This window comes from Amblyraja radiata, chromosome 25 (genome assembly GCF_010909765.2).
Source record: "Amblyraja radiata isolate CabotCenter1 chromosome 25, sAmbRad1.1.pri, whole genome shotgun sequence".
Lineage (NCBI taxonomy): Eukaryota > Metazoa > Chordata > Chondrichthyes > Rajiformes > Rajidae > Amblyraja > Amblyraja radiata.
In genome coordinates this window covers 15,730,266-15,753,087 of record NC_045980.1, presented here as the reverse complement: position 1 = coordinate 15,753,087, position 22,822 = coordinate 15,730,266, and the positions used below count along the sequence as shown (strand labels likewise).

General features: G+C 40.3%; 2 protein-coding genes across 7 annotated transcripts in view; one reads left to right on the top strand and one right to left on the bottom strand.

Annotated features, from left to right (window-relative positions):
* kdm2b (lysine demethylase 2B) overlaps nucleotides 1–7,505 on the bottom strand; it is a 196,650-nt gene extending 189,145 nt beyond the window's left edge. For 2 of the 3 annotated variants that reach the window (XM_033043247.1, XM_033043249.1), the window contains exon 1: nucleotides 7,349–7,505. The gene's annotated coding sequence lies outside the window, so the exon portion shown is untranslated. Of the gene's footprint in view, nucleotides 1–7,023; nucleotides 7,112–7,348 lie in introns of all 3 variants that reach the window. The other variant, XM_033043248.1, reaches the window with a different exon arrangement.
* orai1 (ORAI calcium release-activated calcium modulator 1) overlaps nucleotides 1–22,275 on the top strand; it is a 37,465-nt gene extending 15,190 nt beyond the window's left edge. The window contains exons 1-2 of one of the 4 annotated variants that reach the window (XM_033043252.1): nucleotides 7,588–7,777; nucleotides 21,434–22,266. In XM_033043252.1, coding sequence (XP_032899143.1) covers nucleotides 21,440–21,991 — 552 coding nt within the window. In that variant the 5' untranslated portion in view covers nucleotides 7,588–7,777; nucleotides 21,434–21,439 and the 3' untranslated portion in view covers nucleotides 21,992–22,266. Of the gene's footprint in view, nucleotides 1–7,587; nucleotides 8,234–16,986; nucleotides 17,157–21,433 lie in introns of those variants that run through there. The other 3 variants (XM_033043250.1, XM_033043251.1, XM_033043253.1) reach the window with 3 other exon arrangements.
* The last annotated feature ends 547 nt before the right edge of the window (nucleotides 22,276–22,822 follow it).

Genomic DNA, 22,822 nt, shown 5'->3' with positions numbered 1-22,822 from the left:
TTATGCTGTAGATGTTGACTGACAACACAGAGTTACCATCACCACCATCTCATTCAAACCCTGCATAATCTAAATCATTTCTTGCTTGACAACCAAAGTTGAATGAACATGAAATTCCTCCAACTAAAAACTTGTTATCTCCATTATAAATCCAATTCACTGGACTGTGACATCAAGCCTTGGTATCACAGCTCAAACAGACAGCTCACATTCCTGATGTTGCACAAATATTGCACCATGATCACCTTTCTCTATTGCCACTTCTGCAGCATTGCCAGACTCTGATCCTACCTCAGCACATCCACTGTTGAAATGCAATCTTGAATTTCAATGCAGTCTCCCCGTCCTCTATAAAATTGGGTAAATGCAAAACTGCTCTCCACATGCTAGGCCACACCATCATAACACTCATCACAACATTCATTTGGCTCCCAATTACACAACAGCTCAATGTTGTGCGATTGGATCTGGGGGTCCTTGTTCATCAGTCAATGAAAGTAAGCATGCAGGTACAGCAGGCAGTGAAGAAAGCGAATGGCAATGTTGGCCTTCATAACAAGAGGAGTTGAGTACAGGAGCAAAGAGGTCCTTCTTCAGTTGTATAGGGCCCTAGTGAGACCACACCTGGAATATTGTGTGCAGTTTTGGTCCCCTGATTTGAGGAAGGACATTATTGCTATTGAGGGAGTGCAGCATAGGTTTAAAAGGTTAATTCCTGGGATGGCGGGATAATCATATGCTGAGAGAATGGAGCGGCTGGGCTTGTATACTCTGGAGTTTAGAAGGACGAGAGGGAATCTTATTGAAACATATAAGATTATTAAAGGGGCTGTCCCACTTGGGCGACCTAATTGGCAAGTTTAGAAGAGTTTGAAAAAATGACATGTAGAAGACCTCCTTCAACCTCCTTCGACTATGTTGAAGACCAGCTTCGACTAACTTTGGGGAAATTGGACACCGAATAGCGGAGAGTGAAGACGACCTCCATCGACCTCCCTTCAACTATGATGAAGACTATCTACGACTACCTTCGACTACCCTCGATTACCTACGTCTAACATGCCGACCTACTACGACTAAACCTACGAGTAAAAACAGTATCGATTTTTTCCATGGCTACCTTTTTTTACTAGCGGGCATTTTTTAACATATTGAAAAAAACGCCGCAACCTAGCTGAGGCCTCGAACACACGGAGACCACTTTCGAGCATGAAGGAGAGTTACGAGGACCTCCTACGATCTTGTGTCGACTATGCTGCGAGTTTGAGTCGAGGGCAAACTCGCCAATTAGGTCGCCCAAGTGGGACATGCCCTTAAGGGTTTGGACACTCTAGAGGCAGGAAACATGTTACCGATGTTCGGGGAGTCCAGAACCAGGGGCCACAGTTTAAGAATAAGGGGTAAGCCATTTAGAACGGAGATGAGGAAACACTTTTTCACCCAGAGAGTTGTGAGTCTGGAATTCGCTGCCTCAGAGGGCGGTGGAGGCAGGTTCTCTAGATACTTTCAAGGGAGAACTAGATAGGGCTCTTAAAGATAGCGGGGTCAGGGGAAATGGGGAGAAGGCAGGAACGGGGTACTGATTGGGGATGATCAGCCATGATCACATTGAATGGCGGTGCTGGCTCGAAGGGCCGAATGACCTACCCCTGCACCTATTGTCTATTGTTAAAATTCTTATCCTGGCTTTCAAATTCCCCTGTGCCCTCCCCTTTCTATTTGAGTAACCACCTCCAACTCAACAATTCTTCAACTCAATTGAACTGTTCACTTTGTGACCTCTTTTGGAAGTGAGAATTCGTTGCAAGGAAAGTTTAAATCAATTAAAAACTGCACTCCAAGATAAATTTACCTCATAATCAATTATTTCTAAACAACAGTGGATAATTTCTATTCCTTCCTCTAGCTTCACAATTCACAACTTTTCAATCTTTTTGTCTCACACCTTCTATCACGTCTGCCATTTACCCAACTATCTTCCTATCAAAAAATCCACCTCTCCTGCATAAACCTATCACCTGCCAGGCTTTGTTCTGCCTCTCATCTCTTCCAGCTTTGTTCTCCCCAGTCACGGTGGCACAATGGTAGAGTTGCTGCCTTACAGCGAATGCAGCGCCGGAGACCCGGGTTCAATCCCGATTACAGGTGCTGTCTATACGGAGTTTGTACGTTCTCACCGTGATCTGCGTGGGTTTTCTTATAGAGGAAATGGAACAGTGTCGGAAATGCTGTCTAGTGGTAAAACCGAGTCTCACCTGCTTTCTCAGATGGACATTGATTAATTGAGAGATACACCTTGGAAACAGTCCCTTCAGAACACAGTCCATGCCGACCATTGATCACCCATTCACACAAATTCTCTGTTTCTCATCCAATCTCTACACTCTAAAATCAATTTACGGAGAACAGTTAACCTACAAACCTGTACGTCATTGGGATTTGGGAGGAAACCAGAACACATGGAAGAAAACCACACGGTCATAGGGAGAACATGCAATCTCCACGCTCAAATCTGGGTCCCTGGAACTATAAGGCAGAGGCTCTACCAGCTGTGCAACAGTGCTTCCCTTAAATATTTCAAAGAAAAGCAAAGGAATTATTCCCCATGACTAAGAAGGTAAACAAAAATGCTGGAGAAACTCAGTGGGTGAGGCAGCATCTATGGAGCGAAGGAATAGGTAACGTTTCGGGTCGAGACCCTTCTTCAGACCTAAAGAAGGATCTCGACCCAAAACGTCACCTATTCCTTCGCTCCATAGATGCTGCCTCACCCGCTGAGGTCCTCCAGCATTTTTGTCTACTTTCGATTTTTCCAGCATCTGCAGTTCCTTCTTAAACATTCCCCATGACTAGGTCATTAATGACCCCTCAGTCAACATTACCAACTCAGATTACTCGTTCAGTACAATCCTGTTTGTAGAATTTATGACACTCTCCTGAATACTTCAATATTTCTTAATATCTAGGTGATATAAAGATAAAAATATCTTTCAGCTTTTGATCTTTTTCTCCTTCCATCACCAAAATGCAAAAGTAGTAACAGCCCTCGCATGGAACATGTATTCAGATAATTATCAATTGTTTTCCCTAATCCAAAACATTACTCACTCATAAGATCATAAGTGATAGGAGCAGAATTAGGTCAATCATAGAAACATGGAAAATAGGTGCAGGAGTAGGCCATTTGGCCCTTTGAGCCAGCACCGCCATTTAATATGACCATGGCTGATCATCCAAAATCAATACCCCGTTCCTGCTTTTTCCCCATATCCCTTGATTCCTTTAGCCCTAAGAGTTAAATCTCTCTTGAAAACATCCAGTGAATTGGCCTCCACTGCCTTCTGTGGCAGAGAATGCCCATCAAGTCTATTCTGCCATTCAATCATGGCTGGTCTATCTCTCCCTCTTAACCTCATTCTCCTGCCTTCTCCCCATAACCTCTGACACCCAGACTAATCAAGAATCTATCTCTGCCTTAAAAATATCCACTGACTTGGCCTCCACAGCCTTCTGTGGCAAAGAATTCCACAGATTCACCACTCTCTGCCTAAAGAAATTCCTCCACATCTCCTTCCCAAAAGAACGTCCTTTAATTCTGAGGCTATGACCTCTAGTCCCAGACTCTCCCACTAGTGGAAACATCCTCTCCACATCCACTCTATCTAAGCCTTTCACTATTCTGTACATTTCAATGAGGTCCCCCCCTCATTCTTCTAAACTCCAGCGAGTATAGGCCCAGTGCTGTCAAACGTTCATCATATGTTAACCGACTCATTCCTGGGATCATTCTTGTAAACCTCCTCTGGACCCTCTCCAGAGCCAGCACATCCTTCCTCAGATATGGTACCCAAAATTGCTCACAATATTCCAATTGCGGCCTGACCAGCACCTTATAGAGCCTCAGCATTTTGTCACTGTTTTTGTATACAAGGCCTCTCGAAATAAATGCGTTCGCTTTCTTTACTACCGATTCGACTTGCTGATGAACTTTTTGGGAATCCTGCACCATCACTCCCAAGTCCCTTTGCACCTCCAAATTCTGGATTTGCTCCCCATTTAGAAAATAGTCTAAGCCTTTATTCCTACTACGAAAATGCATGACTCCACACTTTGCTGCACTATATTCAATCAGCCACTTCTCTGCCCACTCTCCCAACCTGTCCAAGTCCTTCTCCAGAGTCCCTGCTTTCTCTACACTACCTGTCCCTCCGCCTATTTCCATATCATCCGCAAACTTTGCCACAAAGCCTTCAATCCCCAAATCCAAATCATTAATATACAATGTGAAGAGCAGCGGCCCCTGCACCGAGCTCTGCGGAACTCCACTAGTCACTGATAGCCAACCAGAAAACACCCCCTTTATTGTCACTCTTTGCCTTCTGTCATCCAGCCAACCTGCTTTGATACTGCCCTTTGATACCATGGGCTCCCATCTTCCTTAGCAGACTCCCGTGTAGCACCTTATCAAAGGCTTTCTGAAAATCGAAGTAAACAACATCTACTGATGCTCCTTTGTCTGTCCTGCTATTTACTTCTTCAAATAATTCCAGTAAATTTGTCAGGCTAGACCTCCCCTTCATAAAGCTCATGCTGACCGGCTTATTTTATCGTCAACTCCTAAGTACTCCGTAACCTCATCCTTTATAATGGATTCTAAAATCGTACCATCCACCAAAGTCAGACTAATCGGCCTATAGTTCCCACTATTCTGCTTTGCTCCCTACTTGTGCAGCGGGGTAATATTGGCAATTTTCCAATCATCTGGTACCACTCCTGACTCTAGTGATTCTTGAAATATCACTATCAATGCCTCCACAATCTCTAAAGCCACCTCTTTCAGAACCCTAGGGTGCAGTCCATCCTCTCCAGGTGACTTATCCACCTTCAGCCCTTTCAGCTTCCCAAGCACCTCTCCCACTCTCTGGATACTTTTGTTTTATTAAGCAACTTAAATTCAATTGCTGTTGTGACTGACTTGGCCGTGCATCCAAATTATTAATGATTATGCAAATGAATCTTTATTTTATATTGATGTTTAAATATCTTTTCCACGCACTTGTATTCAATCCACAAATTGAAGCAGATATATTCCTTTAGTTAGGTTTCAGCATGTTTATCCATATGTTCAGGTTCAATCCCTTGTCTGGAAAGTTATAATTTTCTAGCTATTTAGGTCCACACAATTCAATGCTATTGTATAAAGCAATACTTGTTAATTATAACTCTTAACATTTACCCCAGCTTCTGTTCTTTATATAACCAAAATAACTATGGTCTATGTTATCCCTGGAAATAAATTCTTCATCACCCTCTGTTTACACTCTTCCTTCAATTTGGAAGCCAGATTTGTACAAACAACCAAAGCCTAACCAGTGATTCAAATATTTTCTATAATCCCTTGATATCTGTACTAATAGTCTTCACATCAGACAAAGATTGCAGGATAACTTAATAAAAGCAAAGATCCACGTACATGCACACCCCCCAATTCTCAGTTCCTACACCCTCTTTGAAATTGTCACTCTTTAATTCAACGGTTCTTTATTGTCATATGTACCGAGGTACAGTGAAAATCTTTTTTTTGCATACAACTCAGCAAATTATTATTATACACAAGCACAATCCTAGATTATTTTACAAAGTGTATAGGAATAGTCCATTGAGACAATATACAAGAGTCGCCAGGTTTTGGCGACATTTTCAAAGTCCAAATTGCTTTAAGTGCAGCTGGACGTAAAGGCCCGTTGTCTAGTTTACCTAGGAAAGACACAAAGAGCTGGAGTAACTCAACAGGTCAGAAGAACATCCCTGGAGATCATGGATAGATGACGTTTTAGGTCGGGACCAGTCTTCAAACTGTCATATTCATATTGTCACTATTCATTCTTTCCAAAATACACCACTATGCACTTGTTAATTTTAAATCTCATGCCATTTATTTGCCTTATTCGCCAGTATCTATGTCCTGAAATCTGTAGCAAACCTCCTCCCTGTTAACTGCATTTGAGTTGCAGAGAGGCTCAGTGTATAAATATATATTGAATAGATTTACTTAGGGGAATATCTCTGACTAGCTGTTCAATTCGATCAAACCACAAAAGTGGCAAATCCTGTAAATTCCAAATGTGTGATACCCAGACTTATCCAGATACCCAGAGAAATTTGATGTTCATCAGGTTTTTGTTTTAAACAAATAAAACATCAGGATTGAGCAAAGCCAAGAAAAAATAAATCAGAGGTTGAAATGCAACTGCTTTCTGATTGACATTTTTGACACTTTCATTCAAAAAGAACCCCAGACAAATTTAAAGATGGATTATTGATAACTCAATCCAGGTAATCCCACAGAGATCAGTTTAACCCCGTCGTCACTCCCACATTACTCTCTATTCCAGGCTTCTTTGCAGCTGCCGTTTTATGTTGCCCACTGGGATGGCACACATCTGAATGTGGGCATTACCTATATGCCCTTTGTACTACATTTTAATTGACTGATTGAAAGATACACTACGGAAACTGATCCTTCGGCCCACCTAGGCCACACCGAACACCCTAGTTTTATGTTATCACACCTTCTTATCCACTCACTACACACAGAGGCCAGTTAACCTGCATGTCTTTAGCATTTGGGGGGGGGGGGGGGGGGGGGGAATAGGATCACCGGATGAAACCCACGCGGTCACAGAGAACGTGTAAACTCCGCAAAGACAGTACCTGAGATCAGGATCGAACCTTAGCGCTGTGAGGCAGCAGCTCTACCAGCTGCGCCACTGTGGCATTTAAAAACAGGAAGAGAATAATTAAGGGAAGGGTGCAGGTTAAAATGATATAATGTGAGGTCTAACGAGGCAGCAAAAATTACGGCCAATCATGAATATGAGTGAACATTATGCTGAAATGTCCAGTCACAAAAACAGCCAACAGATTTAAGTTATGAGAATACCAACATAATTCAACAGATTCGAGATGAATTCACAAGACAGGCCAAGGCTTCAATAAAATTAAAATGATAAATACATTTACATGAAAACGTTAAGAGCCTCCCACAATGATCTCCACCGGGGCCTCACGATTCTTCACCAAGTCCTGCCATGCTTTCTTCCCGCAGTCACTATATTTAGTAATAAATATAAAACGATCAAATGCAACTTTTTTTTGCACGGCTCTAAATTCTTACTACGCAGCTTTAATACAAAGATAAATTAAAAATGAAAACTGCTTTATAATAAACCTTGTTTTTTTTTGCATTGTAAACCCTCTCAACCCTCATTACGTGAATCTTTAAAGTGACACTGACTATAGGCCTGTGTACAAACCACAGCAAAGCGCATGAATCGGTCTAACTTACTTCGGTATCGGCTCGATTTCCTTCTGATATGAGAACTGCAATGGGAGGTTTGTGTGTGGTGGTGGTTGGGGGGGGGGGGAAGAGGTAATGGAATTAAACAAAAAAAAAAGTCCACCCCCGCTACTACCGGCTCCTGGAGCCGTTTATATGCAAAACACTTTTTATGTCCTTCCTACCATCATCTCTGCATGCTGCTTACTGCAAACCGGCAGAGGCGGCAGCAGTGAGAGGCTCTGGGTTGGGAGGAGGGGGGAGTAAGGTTGCGAAGGATTCATTGGTGTCTTGTGCAGCGAACCGATTGCAATCTGGGTCAGTGTTGCATCGATCTCGTTGACACTGGGCGGTGCGACCCTGGAATGGAGCCCCGGAATGGTTGATTGACAGCCGTGGTCTGGGTTCGGCTGGCTCACTGTGGCGACGGACATAGAGGTTGGGCTTGTTTCCTTTTAATAGCTGCGGTCCATTTGCTCTCTGATTCTGCTACGGGCCTGAGCAAATATCCTATAGCAAGCCTGAGTGTGTGTGTGTAGGTTTATTTTTTAATTGATAGCTGCACGTTTACGGAGCTGGTGTATATGGAACGGGAGTTACATTTGCAACAAAGGAACTTTTTTTTCTTAACATTTGTGCCTTAAAGAGGAAAAAGAAAACCGCACTGCAAACCTCACCTGAGACATTTTGTGTTGTTTGTAGCTGGGACTGCCTTTTATCCGTGGTTTAAAGCCTGGAAAAGTAACCTGAATTGAATTGGGAAAGTGTTTTGATTTTAAAATGAGTTTGAACGATCATTCAATGCAAGCTCTGTCCTGGAGGAAGCTCTACCTAAGCAGGGCAAAACTCAAAGCTTCCAGCAGAACATCAGCTTTACTGTCTGGTTTCGCCATGGTAAGTTTCTACAACCGCAGAACGATTGAATAATTCACTGAGTTGTTATGTCAGTTTACCACCATGTGTTCCCAGTGTTATTTTAACATTTATTATCTGTTCCCTTTTTATTATAAACGACCAACCACCAAAATAATATTTCGTGGCGTGTGTTTTGTAGATTGACCGGTTATAAATAGCGATGGACGCTCTGCTAATAATGTTACAAATTAACATGGTCGCACTTGTTTTGCGTTGAGTACAGTCCGTGAATGATTCCCGCGCACGAGTCTTAAAGTTCATTTTATTGCATTGTAAATGTCTGTAAATTTACTGTCTTCAAACTGGAAATATATGCAAAGCAAAAGTGCGACTCAGTTACACAAGAGGAGTGAAATGAAAGGTGGAATCAAATAATGGCATCAGCAACATTTAACTTTTCATTTCTAATACGCTGTGTGTAATATTATTTGTAGGATAATTTTTTAAAAGAATTCGAACATGCAGTTTTGCTGAATTGCTTTTCTTTGTAAACCTTCACGCGTTCCCTCCAGGAAAAACCCCTGCAGTACTGCAGTATATTTCCGCGTGTATACATGCCTTTTTTAAACGGCTGTTCTAATCAAATGCTAAATATATTTTCAAAGGCACAACATTTATTTCAACTTTTGCTTTTCAACTCGATCGTTGAAATGAAAGGTTTTTTTAATTTTTCATTGCGTATTTTTAATTGGAGCGTTTTACAGAAGTCGTTTTCATTGAATGTCAACAACTAACAATCTACGAAGAGAGAAGAGGCTTTTATTGTATTTTGTTTTCGGAGGATTATTCTGCAAGTTGGATACAATACATTACAGATGTTCACATTAGAACTCATTGTTCCAGTGCAAAATTTCCCATTTATACATTTTTATATAATTTGTGTCAAAGAATACATGAAAAATAAAGTTCTAGGCCTTTTATATTTTTTACACCTTGAACAGATGTGCTAAATCTTTGTGGTATAGAATTCTAACCCCGCGCCTCTATTTCCTACACCGTTCACCCATCTAAACTAAACTAAACTAAAGTTAATTGTGTCACGTTTCTATGGAGAATACAAGCCTATTGGTACAAGTGAATATACCTTTCATCAACGAGTGTTTTTAAGGTTATTAACCATGTTGTGGATCATTTAAAGATAGTGAAAATTGGTACCTGGTTGCCTCCTACTTCATTAAACCTAAACTTTCAGTAACCTATTGTTAAAATTATTTAAAATTATTTATTTAAAATATTTTTGGGTGCAATCAGTAAGAGGAGAGGGATTTGAAGCTGACATTTTGGGTGGGTGATCATCCAACAGAAGTCAAAGTTGTTGACTTGAAATATTAACTCTTTCAGTTACTAATGTTGTAGGAGCTGTTAAAAAAAATATCCCTTTTAGTTTCAGATGTTAAGTAACTGCAGTATTATATCTTTTTGTAAATTTGGATTTAGCTAATCTGGATATAACTTCATGCTAATAATTAAGTTAGTTTTAGAGAAAAAAGCATTGAAATGGGGCTCACTGAGCCCACGCTCGCCCATTCACAGTAGTTCAATGTTATCCCACTTTCTCACCCGCACCCTACACACAAAGGGCAATTTACAGAGGCCCTGCACTCGCACATCTTTGGGGTGTGGGAGGAAACCAGATCATCCGCAGGAAACCCACAGTCACAGGGAGAATGTGTCATCTCTGCACAGGCCCAAGGTCAGGATCAAACCCTGGGTCTATGGTGCTTTGAGGCAGCAGTTCTGCCAGCTGTGCCACTGTGATGTCCAGATGTTCATGGTTCTAAAGATCAAAACTTACTTTCATACACTAAATCAATATATAATGCAAAAAGTAATGATTTGCATCCATATTCAGCAGTATTCTTTAATCTCCTCCAGACACTAGACAATACGTAGGAAGGAAGATAGATGCAAAATGCTGGAGTAACTCAGCGGGACAGGCTGAAGAAGGGTCTCTACTTGAAACGTCACCCATTCCATCTCTCTAGAGATGCTGCCTGTCCCGCTGAGTTTCTCCAGCATTTTGTGTCTATACTAGACTTGGTCCTGCAGGTTGCTAAAGATTTAATGATGCTTGGTATTCTGTAATTCCTGTACACGTAAATAGAGAAAGTTTGAGCTTCAAATTTTATCTTAATTCGATTCACAATTTTAATTAGATTGTTAGGAAATTTATCAAACCTATTTGTACTTAATACTCTGATTTTAAATGGTCACCACCAAAAAGATAAACTTGACTGAAGTTAAAATAGTGCGGTAGTTTCCTCCTCTCAAATTGTTTTCTTTCATTTCGGAAAGACTGCCTTCACTTTAATGCCTGTTGTGTACTTGGATAATCTTAAATTGGTTAGCAGCCAAAGGAGTACTTTAGAAGTGTGTTCACTGTGTGTAATGGAGGAAACGAGGCAGGCAACAAGGTTGTAAGCAGTAATTGAGCATGGAAAAGGAGGCAATGTCCCACCCCCTTCCAGGACAGCAGCTTGAAGAAGGGTCTTAACCCAAAATGTCACCCATTCCTTCTCTCCAGAGATGCTGCCTGACCCGCTGAGTTACTCCTGCATTTTGTGTCTACTTTTGAAAATGGTGCTGGAAATCTGCATGTAAAAACAACGTGCTGGAAATATTTGTCAAGTTAGGTTGCATGCGTGGAGGGCAAAACGAGTAACATTTAAGATTGTTGAATTTTTATCAGAAGTAGAAATAATGGACAGACTCTTTTTTGTTATGAACAATGTATTGACCAGAAGATAGGAGATATTGACCAGGAGATTCTTTAATATAGTGCTCTGAAATCTTTGGTATTCACGAAAGGACCAGATGGGCCTTGATTTAATATCTTGCTTGATAATGCAGAACGTCCTCTATTGTATTGGAGAATCAACTAAGAGTTTTGTACTCTGGTTTTGAATCGACTCGGATGAAAGCAACCAACTAAACCATGAGACAGAATTTTAGGGGTTTTCCAGGAATAGTACAGAAACTTTTCACCGCCAAGTATGCTGGGACATCATTAAGTACAAAGGACTTGCTGTAAAAATTATCCACTACCCAAAGATCTCTACTTTTTGTTAATGCCTATGGGTGTAGTTTTAACATGAGATGGGCATCATTTAAAGGAGATGTGCAGGACAAGTTTTGTTTTTCACAGAGAAAGGTGGAGGTCTGGAACGTGTTGCCAAAGGTGGTGGTGGTGGAGACAGATATGATAGTGGTATTTCACAGATTTTTAGATCGGCACATGGTAAAGAAGGGACATGGATCACATTCAAGCAGAGGACATTAGTTTTACCTTTTTTTTTTAAAGGAAACGCGCAATGCTGGAGTAACTCAGCGGGTCAGGCAGATCGGGACCCTTCTTCAGATCTGACCCGAAACATAACCCAGCCAAGTGCTCCAGAGATGCTGCCTAACCCGCTGAGTTACTCCAGCACTTTGTCTTTTAATTTTGTAAACCAGCATCTGTAGTTCCTTGTGTCTCCCATCAACCTATCATCATGTTACGCAAATACATTGTGGGCCGACAGGGCTGTTCCTCTGCCTAATTCTCTATCTTTGTGTTATCCCTTTTTTTTTCTTTTTTTTTTTAATTTTATTTTTATTAGAAGTACAGTAAATTACAATAATACACATCAGATATATCTTATTACATTTGTTGTACCACTTCGTTTTTCGAGCTTTAAAAAAGATAGAAATAAAAGAAGTAAGGAAAGTGAGCAAGAATCGTGAAGGTGCAGGAAAGTGTTGGGAAAAGAAAGCCCCTTAGGGAAGAAGTTAGAGAAGGAAGTAAAGAAAGGAAATAAGACCCTAGAAAGAAAAGAAAAAAAAAGGAAAAACAATCGCTCTATTGTAACACAAAACTCGCAAAAAAGGATATACCAATCGTGTTTTAAAAAAAAAAAAATTATTTTATACCCCCCGTTACCAGATCCTGGTACCATTTATATTTTAAATTACTATTGCACCTTATGCTTGTAATAGTTCCATAAATGCAGACCACGTCTTTTGGAAGTGGTCTGCTTTGTCTGCTAGGAGGAGTCTCATCTCTTCCAAGTGTAGTGTTTCGAACATGTTTGAAATCCACATTTTTATTGTTGGTATTGGAGCATTTTTCCAAAATTTGAGTATAAGCTTTTTTCCCATTATTAGCCCGTAATTAAGTAAGTTCTTTTGAAACGCGTTTAATTTGGGGTTACTTTCCGATATTCCAAAAATGATCCATTCTGCTTTTTGGTACAAGTTTTATTTTAAATAATTTTGTGAAGATTTCAAATATTTCGTTCCAAAATGTTTGGATTTTTATACAAAAAACAAAAGAGTGCGCTATGTTAGCTTCTTGTGACTGACATTTATCACAAATGGGTGAGACATTGGGGAAAAGTTTATTTATTTTAGTTTTTGAATAATATAGTCTATGTAATGCTTTATATTGAATTAGAGTATGTCGTACGTTGATCGAGCATTTATGCACATATAGTAAGTGTTTATCCCAGCTCTCTTTTGAAATTTTTATAGCTAGTTCTTGTTCCCAGTCTCTTCTAATACCATCGGTTGTAGGTATTTCTATATTTAAAATAATGTTGTATAAGTATGATATTAGATTTGCTGATTCAGCCTTTGTCTTCATGGCTTCATCCACTAAGTCTGGGGACATGTTATGATAGTCTTTTGTGTATTTTTTCAGATAGTCACAGATTTGAAGATATTAAAAATATTGATTATTTTTCAAATTATATTTCAGTTGTAATTGTTGAAATGATAATAATTTTCCTAATTCATACAAGTCTCCGAGCGTTTTAATTCCCATTCTTTCCCATTGTGTAAATGATTTATCTATAATTGAAGGTTTAAACGACGGGTTATTGACTATTGGCATTAAAAGAGATAGATTTCTTAATTTTAGATTCTGTTTTATTTGTTTCCAAGTTCTAATTGTGCTATGTATCATTGGATTTTTATTATAATTTTTGTTATTCAGATTCATTGGTGAGAGGAGAGTCGCTCCTGTATTACACGGAGAGCAGTCCTCTCTCTCCATTACAATCCAGTCCACCTGCTGGGCAGAATTGTCCAGCAGGTGAATCATATTTTTAATATTTACTGCCCAATTATAGTACATAAAATTAGGGAGCGCTAGACCACCCATCTCTTTTGATTTACTAAGGTGTGCTCTTTGTATTCTGTGGGATTTATAATCCCATATAAAATTTGTAATGTCGAGTCTAGTTTTTTGAAAAACTTTTTTGGAAGATATATTGGAATTGATTGAAATAAATATAGGATTTGTGGTAAAAAGATCATTTTTATAGCATTTATTCGACCTATTAAAGACATCGGGAGCGTTTTCCAGAATTTGATTAGATTATTTAGTTTCTTAAGTAAGGGGCTATAATTGGCGTTAAACATAGCGTGATAGTTTCTAGTGGTTTCAATTCCTAAATATTTAAATTTTTCTGTGGCTATTTTAAAGGGGAATTTCAAGAGATGTGTTGAATCTTTCGGGTTTTATCGACATAATTTCACTTTTGTTCCAGTTTATTCTCTATCCTGAGAAAGATCCAAAGTCCTCAATTAGATTTAATATGTTTGGTATACTGATTTGAGGTTTTGTGATATACAGTAATACATCGTCTGCATATAAGGATATTTTGTTATTTAAATATTTTGTATTATAACCGTAAATATCCGGGTGTGTTCTAATTTTTTCAGCTAAAGGTTCAATTACCAGAGCGAATAACAGCGGTGATAATGAACATCCTTGTCTATTGCCCCTTGTTAATTGGAATTTCGTAGATAGTATATTATTAGTTAATATTCTAGCCGTGGGTTTGTTATATAATAATTTTATCCATGCGATGAAGTTCTCTCCCATTTGAAATTTTTGCAATACTTTAATCATAGTTGGTGGTGGTGGAGATATGATAGAGGTATTTCACAGATTTTTAGATTGGCACATGGTAAAGAAGGGACATGGATCACGTTCAAGCAGAGGACATTAGTTTTACCTTTTTTTTTTTTAAAGGAAACGCGCAATGCTGGAGTAACTCAGCGGGTCAGGCAGATCGGGACCCTTCTTCAGATCTGACCCGAAATATAACCTAGCCAAGTGCTCCAGAGATGCTGCCTAACCCGCTGAGTTACTCCAGCACTTTGTGTTTTAATTTTGTAAACCAGCATCTGTAGTTCCTTGTGTCTCCCATCAACCTATCATCATGTTACGCAAATACATTGTGGGCCGACAGGGCTGTTCCTCTGCCTAATTCTCCATCTTTGTGTTATCCCTTATTTTACTCCTGCAGTCGTTGGACGGTGGGGATAGTCATTCTTCAGTGTTTCTGTACTATCAGCCATGCAGAGTGTACCTTGTTGATTATTTATATAACCAACATACTCTGTGGCCTGCCTTACCGGCACCTTTTCCCCCAGACCCTATGGCAGGTAATCCTGTTCCCCCTCTTTCTACCATCAACACGTCAATCCTCTGACATCTGCATGTGAGGCTTCTCTTCATGATGACGTTTGTTTGACTTCGCCACTGCATTTGAAATTGTCCTTGGTGTCGGGCTTTGTGTCCCATGTAGTAAGTGGTTTGTGTGGATGTCTCGTTTGAAGAGCAAGTACGATTAGTTAAATAATCTCTTGTGCACTATTTGATTCAATACAGGGTGCATTGGGAAAGAACATTATTTCAGCCGAATCCTGGAAACAAATTATTTTTGATTGTCATGGCACCATCTGCTGGTAGAACATCAAATGCTATCAGCATTTGATATTAAATGATGTATTTTATTTTAACAAATTTTCATAACCTCTCATTTTCATAGTAGTTTTGATTTTCCATAGCTTTTAGGAGTTGTACCGAGTGTTTATTTGAACCACTCAATCTATAAAATACTGAGAAGATTGAAAGCAAATGGCATTTAAGATCGACAGAAAGTGCTGGAGTCACGTCTTTACAATGGCACAGTGGTGCATTGGTAGAGTTGGTAGCCTTGCAGTACCAGATATTCGGGTTAGATTCTGCCAATGGTGCCGTCAGTACGGAGTTTGTACATTATCTCTATGACTGCGTGGGTTTTCTCCGGATACTCTGGGTTCCTCCCACACTCCAAAGATGTACAGGTTTGTAGGTTAGTCGGCTTTGGTAAAAATTGTAGATTATCCTTGGAATGTAGGATAGTGCTAGTGAACTGGGTGATTGCTGGTCAGCGCGGACTCGGCAAAGACGTGGGCCGAAAAACCTGTTTCCACGCTGTATCTCAAGTCAAAACTCAATGAGTAGGGCAGCAACCCTGGAGAAAAAGGATACGTTGATGTTTCGGGTCGGAACCCATCTTCAGGCAAATTATATTTGTATTTATACCTAAATCTTTTCAAAAATCTTAAAACACAAGCAGTTTTGGGGAAGGAAAAATCGTAAGTTAATCTTTCAAGTATAGTCTTGATTTGTTTTTATTTAATAGCTTACTTGATGCCAGGACTCAGTCAAAATGACATTTCCTGTCCACCACACCCATTTTTTAAATCAAATAGCATAACAGGACACGATTTGACCAATCGTATCTGCTCTTCAAATGAAGCGTTTAATAACTTCTGAAACTCGTGTGGATTGGTTCGTTTTCTCAAGCATAAATTTGATCTGAGGAAAAAAAAATCTCCTTTCTGCCAATTAAGCCCAAACTGAAATTTGGGTTTAGGTTGCAAGAATGCTCTCTGAATAACTAACATTTTAGTTTCAATCAATAACTTCCAATTTAGTTTTCTGTAAAGCAAGTTCCTTTAAGGAATTTTCTTTTCTGAGCTTTGGTCTGGTACAATAGTAATTGGAATAAAGTCTGGGAAGGTGAAGTTTATGATCCCTATTTGATTAAAAGAGCACAGAAGAGGAGGGAAATGGGTTGTGGGAGTTGGTGCCAACGGGAAAGACACAATAGTTGAGTGCATGCTTAAATGTTAGATTTTAAATGGGAATGGCTTGCAATTATGCAACCAGAGTTTCCTGGTGGGGGAATGCAAAAGTCAGATTATTGTTGGGCAAGAGATCAAAGAAAGATGTGGCAAGCAGTGGTAGAGCTGCTACCTCACAGTGCAAGAGACCTGGGTTTGATCCCGACTACGGGTGCTATCTGTGTGGAATTTGCGCTTCCTCCCTGTGACCACGTGGGTTTCCTCCCACATGTCAAAGACATGCAGATTTGCAGGTTAATTGGCCTCTGTAAATTGTCATTTGTGCGTAGGATGGGATAGCAAAGAAACTGGTGTACGGGTGATTGATGGTCAGCATGGACTCAGTGGGCCAAAGGGCCTGTTTCCAGTCTGTATCTCTCTTAAACTCTAGACTCTATAAACATATAGATAATGACATGTGAGCTACATTTATCATAATAATAATAATAAAAAAGGGACAACAATGCTGAACGTAGAACTGTACAGCGCAGTAACATGTCCTTCGGCCCACAATTTCTGCTGAACATGGTGACAAGATAAACTCACCTTTTCTGTCTGCATGTGATCCATATCCCTCCATTCACTGCATAACCATGTAAATTGTAGGATGGAAAACAGAGTCGGAGAACAGATTATGCCTTGGTTCAATTTGTTCCCATTCTACCAGGAATCTTTGTATTAGAGCAGAATTGTGGTCAATTTCCCAACCAGTGTTTAATTAGACGTACCTGTTATGTCCTGATAAGTAGGCATGTCACAGGGAGCCGTTTGCGTGGCGGGAGTGTCCCGGGGAGCGGCGTGGGCCCGATCCACCCGCTGAACAAGCGCGCCGCTGCTGCCGACCGTTATGCGGCGATGGGAGCCTCGGCATCAGCAGGGGCCTCGACGGCAACGGGAGCTTCGGTGGTGGTGGTGGTGGTGGGGCCTCGGCGACAACGGAGCATCGGCAGCGGGCACCTTGGTGACGGCGGAGGGGGAGACAATGGGGACCTGGCGTGGGGGATCCATCGTGAGGGACGGTGGGAGAATAAAGGGGGACCTGGTGTGGGGGGGGGGGGGGGGGGGAGAAAGAGCACTGTTGTTTTAGAATAAGTCTATGTTTATTTGTTCGTTGTTCATTCTGGTTTAGGTGCCGTGCACACGGCACCCAGCCAACAGTGGCTTGTCCTTTTTTTTCACTTTTAATTTCAAGTTTTTGTGTACCTTGTGTGTTGTGACTGGTGGCAGACCAATTTCCCTCCGGGGATGAATAAAGTTTATCGTATTGTATTTTGTGATATGTGGTAGTCGGAAAGTTATTTACTGAGGTTTTTTTTTTCTAACAAGAAATAAACTAATGTTCAAGCTGGCTTGAGCATCTGACCAAAGTAGCAAGCCGTTGTTTGTGAGGTACGAGTGTATTTGTGTCAAAGTGCATTTTGTAAGCAAGTTCTTTTCTCGCCTTGTGTTTCTTGACACATGTGCAGATTACATGGCAAAATCTTGATACAGACCGCCTAGTAGAAATGTTATCTTCTCACCCCCTGTAAAATGGGCCTTGTGGAAGAAGCATGAAAAAAACAAGGAAACAAATTAAACTCCCTTAAGATATCTCAAAGCCTTGATCACAATCAGTTCAAATTTCCGCTGTTGAAGATAAAATTACAGAAAAATAATATGCTGCAGATCAGTAAAACTTCCTCGTACAGTGGTATATTTCAGAATCTTGATTCTTGCCCTTCACCTCTCCATGACATTTTCTGGCTTCTGCCACCACAATTTTGCTCAAATATTTGTCCCAACACATTAACTTTCCTTATTTTTACCTAGTCTTGTTCCCCCTTTGAGATTTGTTTTTCTTTCTTGTACTTCCCTGCCCATGGCAACTTCTCTAAAGCCTTTGTCTACGTTACCTCCCTCAATGATTCAAAAGCTCTCTGATAATCTTCTCCATTCACTTGCTTTTAGAAACATCCAACACCTTGTGTTCCACCACAGTTATTGCACTTCCTGCTATGAGCACCACGTGGCTGTTGCCTGTGCTGCTAAAAAATGCATTGCTTTTATTTCTGAGGCTACTCAAAATCTTCCAAACCCACAACCTCCAAGAATGAGGACAACAGGAGCATATTGTTGGGGATTATTTGGGGGTTATAAGTTTACGTGAAAGTAGCACTCTTTAATTCTAAACAAGAACCTGTCTTCATAATATATTGCAATGTACATTGAAAGCAGTAATCACAAAAAGCTGGAGTAACTCAGCGGGTCAGACAGCATCTCTGGAGAAAAGTAATAGGTGATGTTTCGGGTCGAGACCCTTTCTCAGAACCTTTGGTTTAAACCAGCATCGGCAGTTCTTTCCTATGCATTTCAAAAGCAATAATCAGTTTGAAATTAAAAGGACAGCTTTGCAAACAGACAGGCTATCATTGAAAATGTCAGACGCAAGGAACTACAGATGCAGGTTTACAAAAAAAGATACAAAGTGCTGGAGTAACTCAACAGGTCAGGAAGCATCCATGGAGAACAAGGATAGGTGATGTTTCAGGTTGGGACCCTTCTTCAGACCCAAAAAGTCGCTTATCCACATTGAATCTGAAGAATAGTCCCGGCGCTGGGATGGCTGCCTGACCCGCTTTGTTACTCCAGCACTTTAAGTTCATAAGACATAGGAATAAATTGGGCCATTTGGCCCATCGAGTCTGCTCCACCATTCGATCATGACTGATCTATTTTTCCCTTGCAACCCCATTCTCCTGTCTTTTCTCTATAACGTTTGACACCCTTACTAATCAAGAATCTGTCAATCTCTGCTTTAAAAATACCCAATCAACTTTTCCTCTACTGCTGTCTGTGGCAATGAATTCTACAGATTCACCACACTCTGGCTAAAGAGTACTTTGTCTTTCATTGGGTGCACATCCAACCAGAAATCTTCCAACTTAAGTTATTTCACACCTTTGTGATAGAGATGGAGGTAACATCCAGACCAGGCTTATTTATCACTTGACACATCAAGCATGGGTATATTTGTCTATCTGTCAATAATTGGGATATTTCTATACTCGAGAGTCAGCCCTCATAACACTAATTTTGGGCATCTGGATTCCCTGTTCTCAGAAGCTTTTATCCATTCGAATTACTGTGTCCCAGCGAAGATGTTTGACCATTCAGATATGTCTTGGAACCTAGAGTGCATCCTATTGTAAATATATAATTCTGCAAAGTTATTTGTCTGCACTCAATGTTAAAGTTTAAATTATTATAGCCAGCGAAACTCTAGTTAATTGTTTATTGTTATCTTTGAGTTTAAAATTTATATAAACTGTATGTACTTTTAGTTTTGGAGATTCTACCAAGAAGGTCTCCAAGAGGCTTTCTCCAACAGTCCTTACCCATGTCTCTCACTGGACTGTCTTGGAAATATACATCCCCACTCACCAGCACTGGCTGTATCTTCACAAAGCTTCTCCGTGTCACAACGGCTGGGAAGGCGGATGAAGGCTGCAGCAGAAAAGGGTCCCGGTCGTCTTGGACACCATACCACTGGATCCTGACCCGGATCTGTCAAGAACCGTGTGGTGGCTGTCTGTGCACCAGTCTCAACACGTTAAACAAAATCTCACACAAGCGTCCTCCCAAAAGAGACAGTCGTACTCGTTTCAAGTGAACGCTGATGACGATCATCATCTTCACAAAGATTGCAGTGGTTCACAAAGGAAGCTCACACATTCTTCTTGGGGCTAATTATAGATAAACACTGAGAAAGGAATAAATAATCCAATGGGAATGAAATAATTACTCAAAATAATGTCCCCTAAAGCATTGGTGTTTTTGTTTTGTAGTCTAATTACATCTGGCAGTGGATAACATTGTGAAGATGGGGCAGCCTTTTGTTACTCAAGATGCTTGCTTTAACTAATTGCAAAATAAGTCGGTGCGGTACACTCACAACCAAATGATTGCTTTTAAGTTGATAAAACGGCATAATTTTTTCCGTTTGGCCCATATCCCTCTAAATATTTTGTGAACTTCCTTTTACTTGTGAAATGTGAGCTGTAAGGAGAAATGGACGCTGTTTAATGGAGATGGTGCGTGGCAATTTTTTTAAATGCAGAGTTGTGATTGCTTGGAATGTGGTGCCAGTGGTGGTGGTGGAGACAGATATAATAGTGGCTTTTAGATAGGCCCATGAATATGCAGGGGATAGAGGGATATGGATCATGTGCAGGCAAAGGAAATCAAGAAATGGCATTGTGTTCAGCACATACATTGTGGGCTGAAGGGCTTGTTCCTGTGCTATGTTCTTTGATATTGGGGGGGGGGGGGGGGGGGGGTGGGAAGATCAAACACTGAACTGATCGAGAGTTTGATATGTTGTTTGGGTCTCAGTTTTTTAATGCAACTATTCTTTGGTGGGAAAATAACAGTTCTGGGTTAATATCTAATTATCCTTGACTTTCATTAACCTTTGCCATGAGTCTATTCCTGAATTGTACTGATAAATTGCAAGTGGCTATTGAATCTGATCTCTTCCAAAGAACACATCCATTTTATCCCCTTTTTTTTGATGCCCCAGTATTTTTCTTATTGCCATTCATCTATTTACTCTATCTAAATTCTCCATAATTCTTAACACTCGTATCATATCCTTTTAATGAAGAGATCTGCTTTGGTGTGTACGCAATTGGATGTGACTATGATGCTGTTTGTATTCAAGTAGTTGAGGTACTGCATAGTCATTTGCTGTTGCAGATTCACTAGTTACAACAAAGGTATTAAACTCCAGAGATAAACAAATAGTGAAAGAAGTGCAGATGAATAAAAGACCGTGCAATTCCATGAACAATTATAAAGATCGAAGTATTTCACCCGTTTGGTTGGAGGAATAAGAACATAGATGTATACAGCACAGGATGAGGCCCTTCAGCCCACTTGTCTGTACTGGACATAAATGCCAAAGATAAACAAACCTTGTCTGCCTATATATGATCCATACGTCTCCATTCCCTGCTCATTCGCATGCCTATCCAAAAGCTTTTTAAGCACCACAACGAGACGTTTTAGTTAAGGATTATTACGCAGTACTCAGTAAAGAATTGTGAATGCGACTGTAAAATTTGGATTTTTATAAGTGATGTGCGAAGCCTAGGGAAAATCAAGTTGTACAGCACAGAAACACACCCAGATCTGTTCACAACTATTATTTCATGTACTGCAGGATTCATTCCAAATAATTGTGTTCTTTTTTCTTTGTAGGTCGCCATGGTGGAGGTGCAGCTTGATCCTAACCATAATTACCCACCAGGTCTTTTGATTGCTTTCAGTGCCTGCACAACTGTGCTTGTTGCAGTGCACCTTTTTGCTCTCATGATAAGCACTTGCATCCTTCCGAACATCGAGGCCGTCAGCAACGTCCATAATCTCAATTCTGTCCACGAGTCGCCCCACGAGCGAATGCACAGGCACATTGAACTTGCGTGGGCCTTCTCCACCGTTATCGGGACCTTTCTTTTCCTTGCCGAAGTCGTACTGCTGTGTTGGGTTAAGTTTCTTCCATTAAAGAGTAATCCTGTGGACATGACTACAAACGATACTTCTACATCAATATCACCTGGAAAAGCAGCAGCTATTACCTCCACGGTCATTATGGTACCTTCTGGAATAATCTTTATCCTTTTTGCAGTTCACTTCTATCGGTCATTGGTGAGCCACAAAACTGAGCGAGTGGAAAGAGAATTAGATGTACTTGTGCAATTGCAGGATCAGCTGGACAGAGGGGACACATTGCATCCTACTGGTTCTCACTTTGCATAGGATTAGTTGTACACTCTTGGAGGAATAGCCTTATGACTAGTTTACAGTACTCAGTGTGTGAGATGACTAAACTGTTGTACAATCAGTCTACAGGAGCTGCCTAATCCTCAATGCCACTCTTGGATATGTTGGGACAATAACCAGTGAAGTAAAAAGTACTTTTTCCCCTCATTTTTAAATTTAAATTAAAATGACAATGTGCATGCATTTACTTGGATTTGTACAGAATTTTAATTGGATTGTTGAAACTTTCATTATTAAAGAGATGGGTTGTATGTGTGTTATATGGAGTGTCTTGATAACCATAAGGTGATTTAATGTAATACACAGGTTTCATCGTTTATAAAGCCTTGATTTATAGGATATGAAGTGACATTCAAGCAACAGATGTCATTTGTGGTTAACCTGTGATTGAATTGTGAGGGAATTTGTACTTTGTCAGAAACAAATAATTGACAATTTACACTGTGTGACAAAGTGTCTCTTGACTGTTTGTCTAAGAACTACTTTCTTTATCCAAACAAATGTCTGTCCCTATTCCCTGTGTAAAGTACTGTGCCAGCCCTCTTTTTGAGAGATGCAAGTTGCCCCTTTTGAACACAACATACTAAATCAGACTGCTTTATTTCATCCCATTGCTCTCCCTTCTATTGCCAATTACCTTAAATCTGTGCCACATATCACCAACTATCCTGTTGGTGTAAGGTGCATTCTCTGTTAAGCCTTTAAATATCTTTCATTTCCTCATCTTCACCATGGATGTCCAGTCACTCTACACCTCCACCCCCCACCAAGAGGGTCTTAAAGCCTTCCCTTTCTTCCTCGACCGCA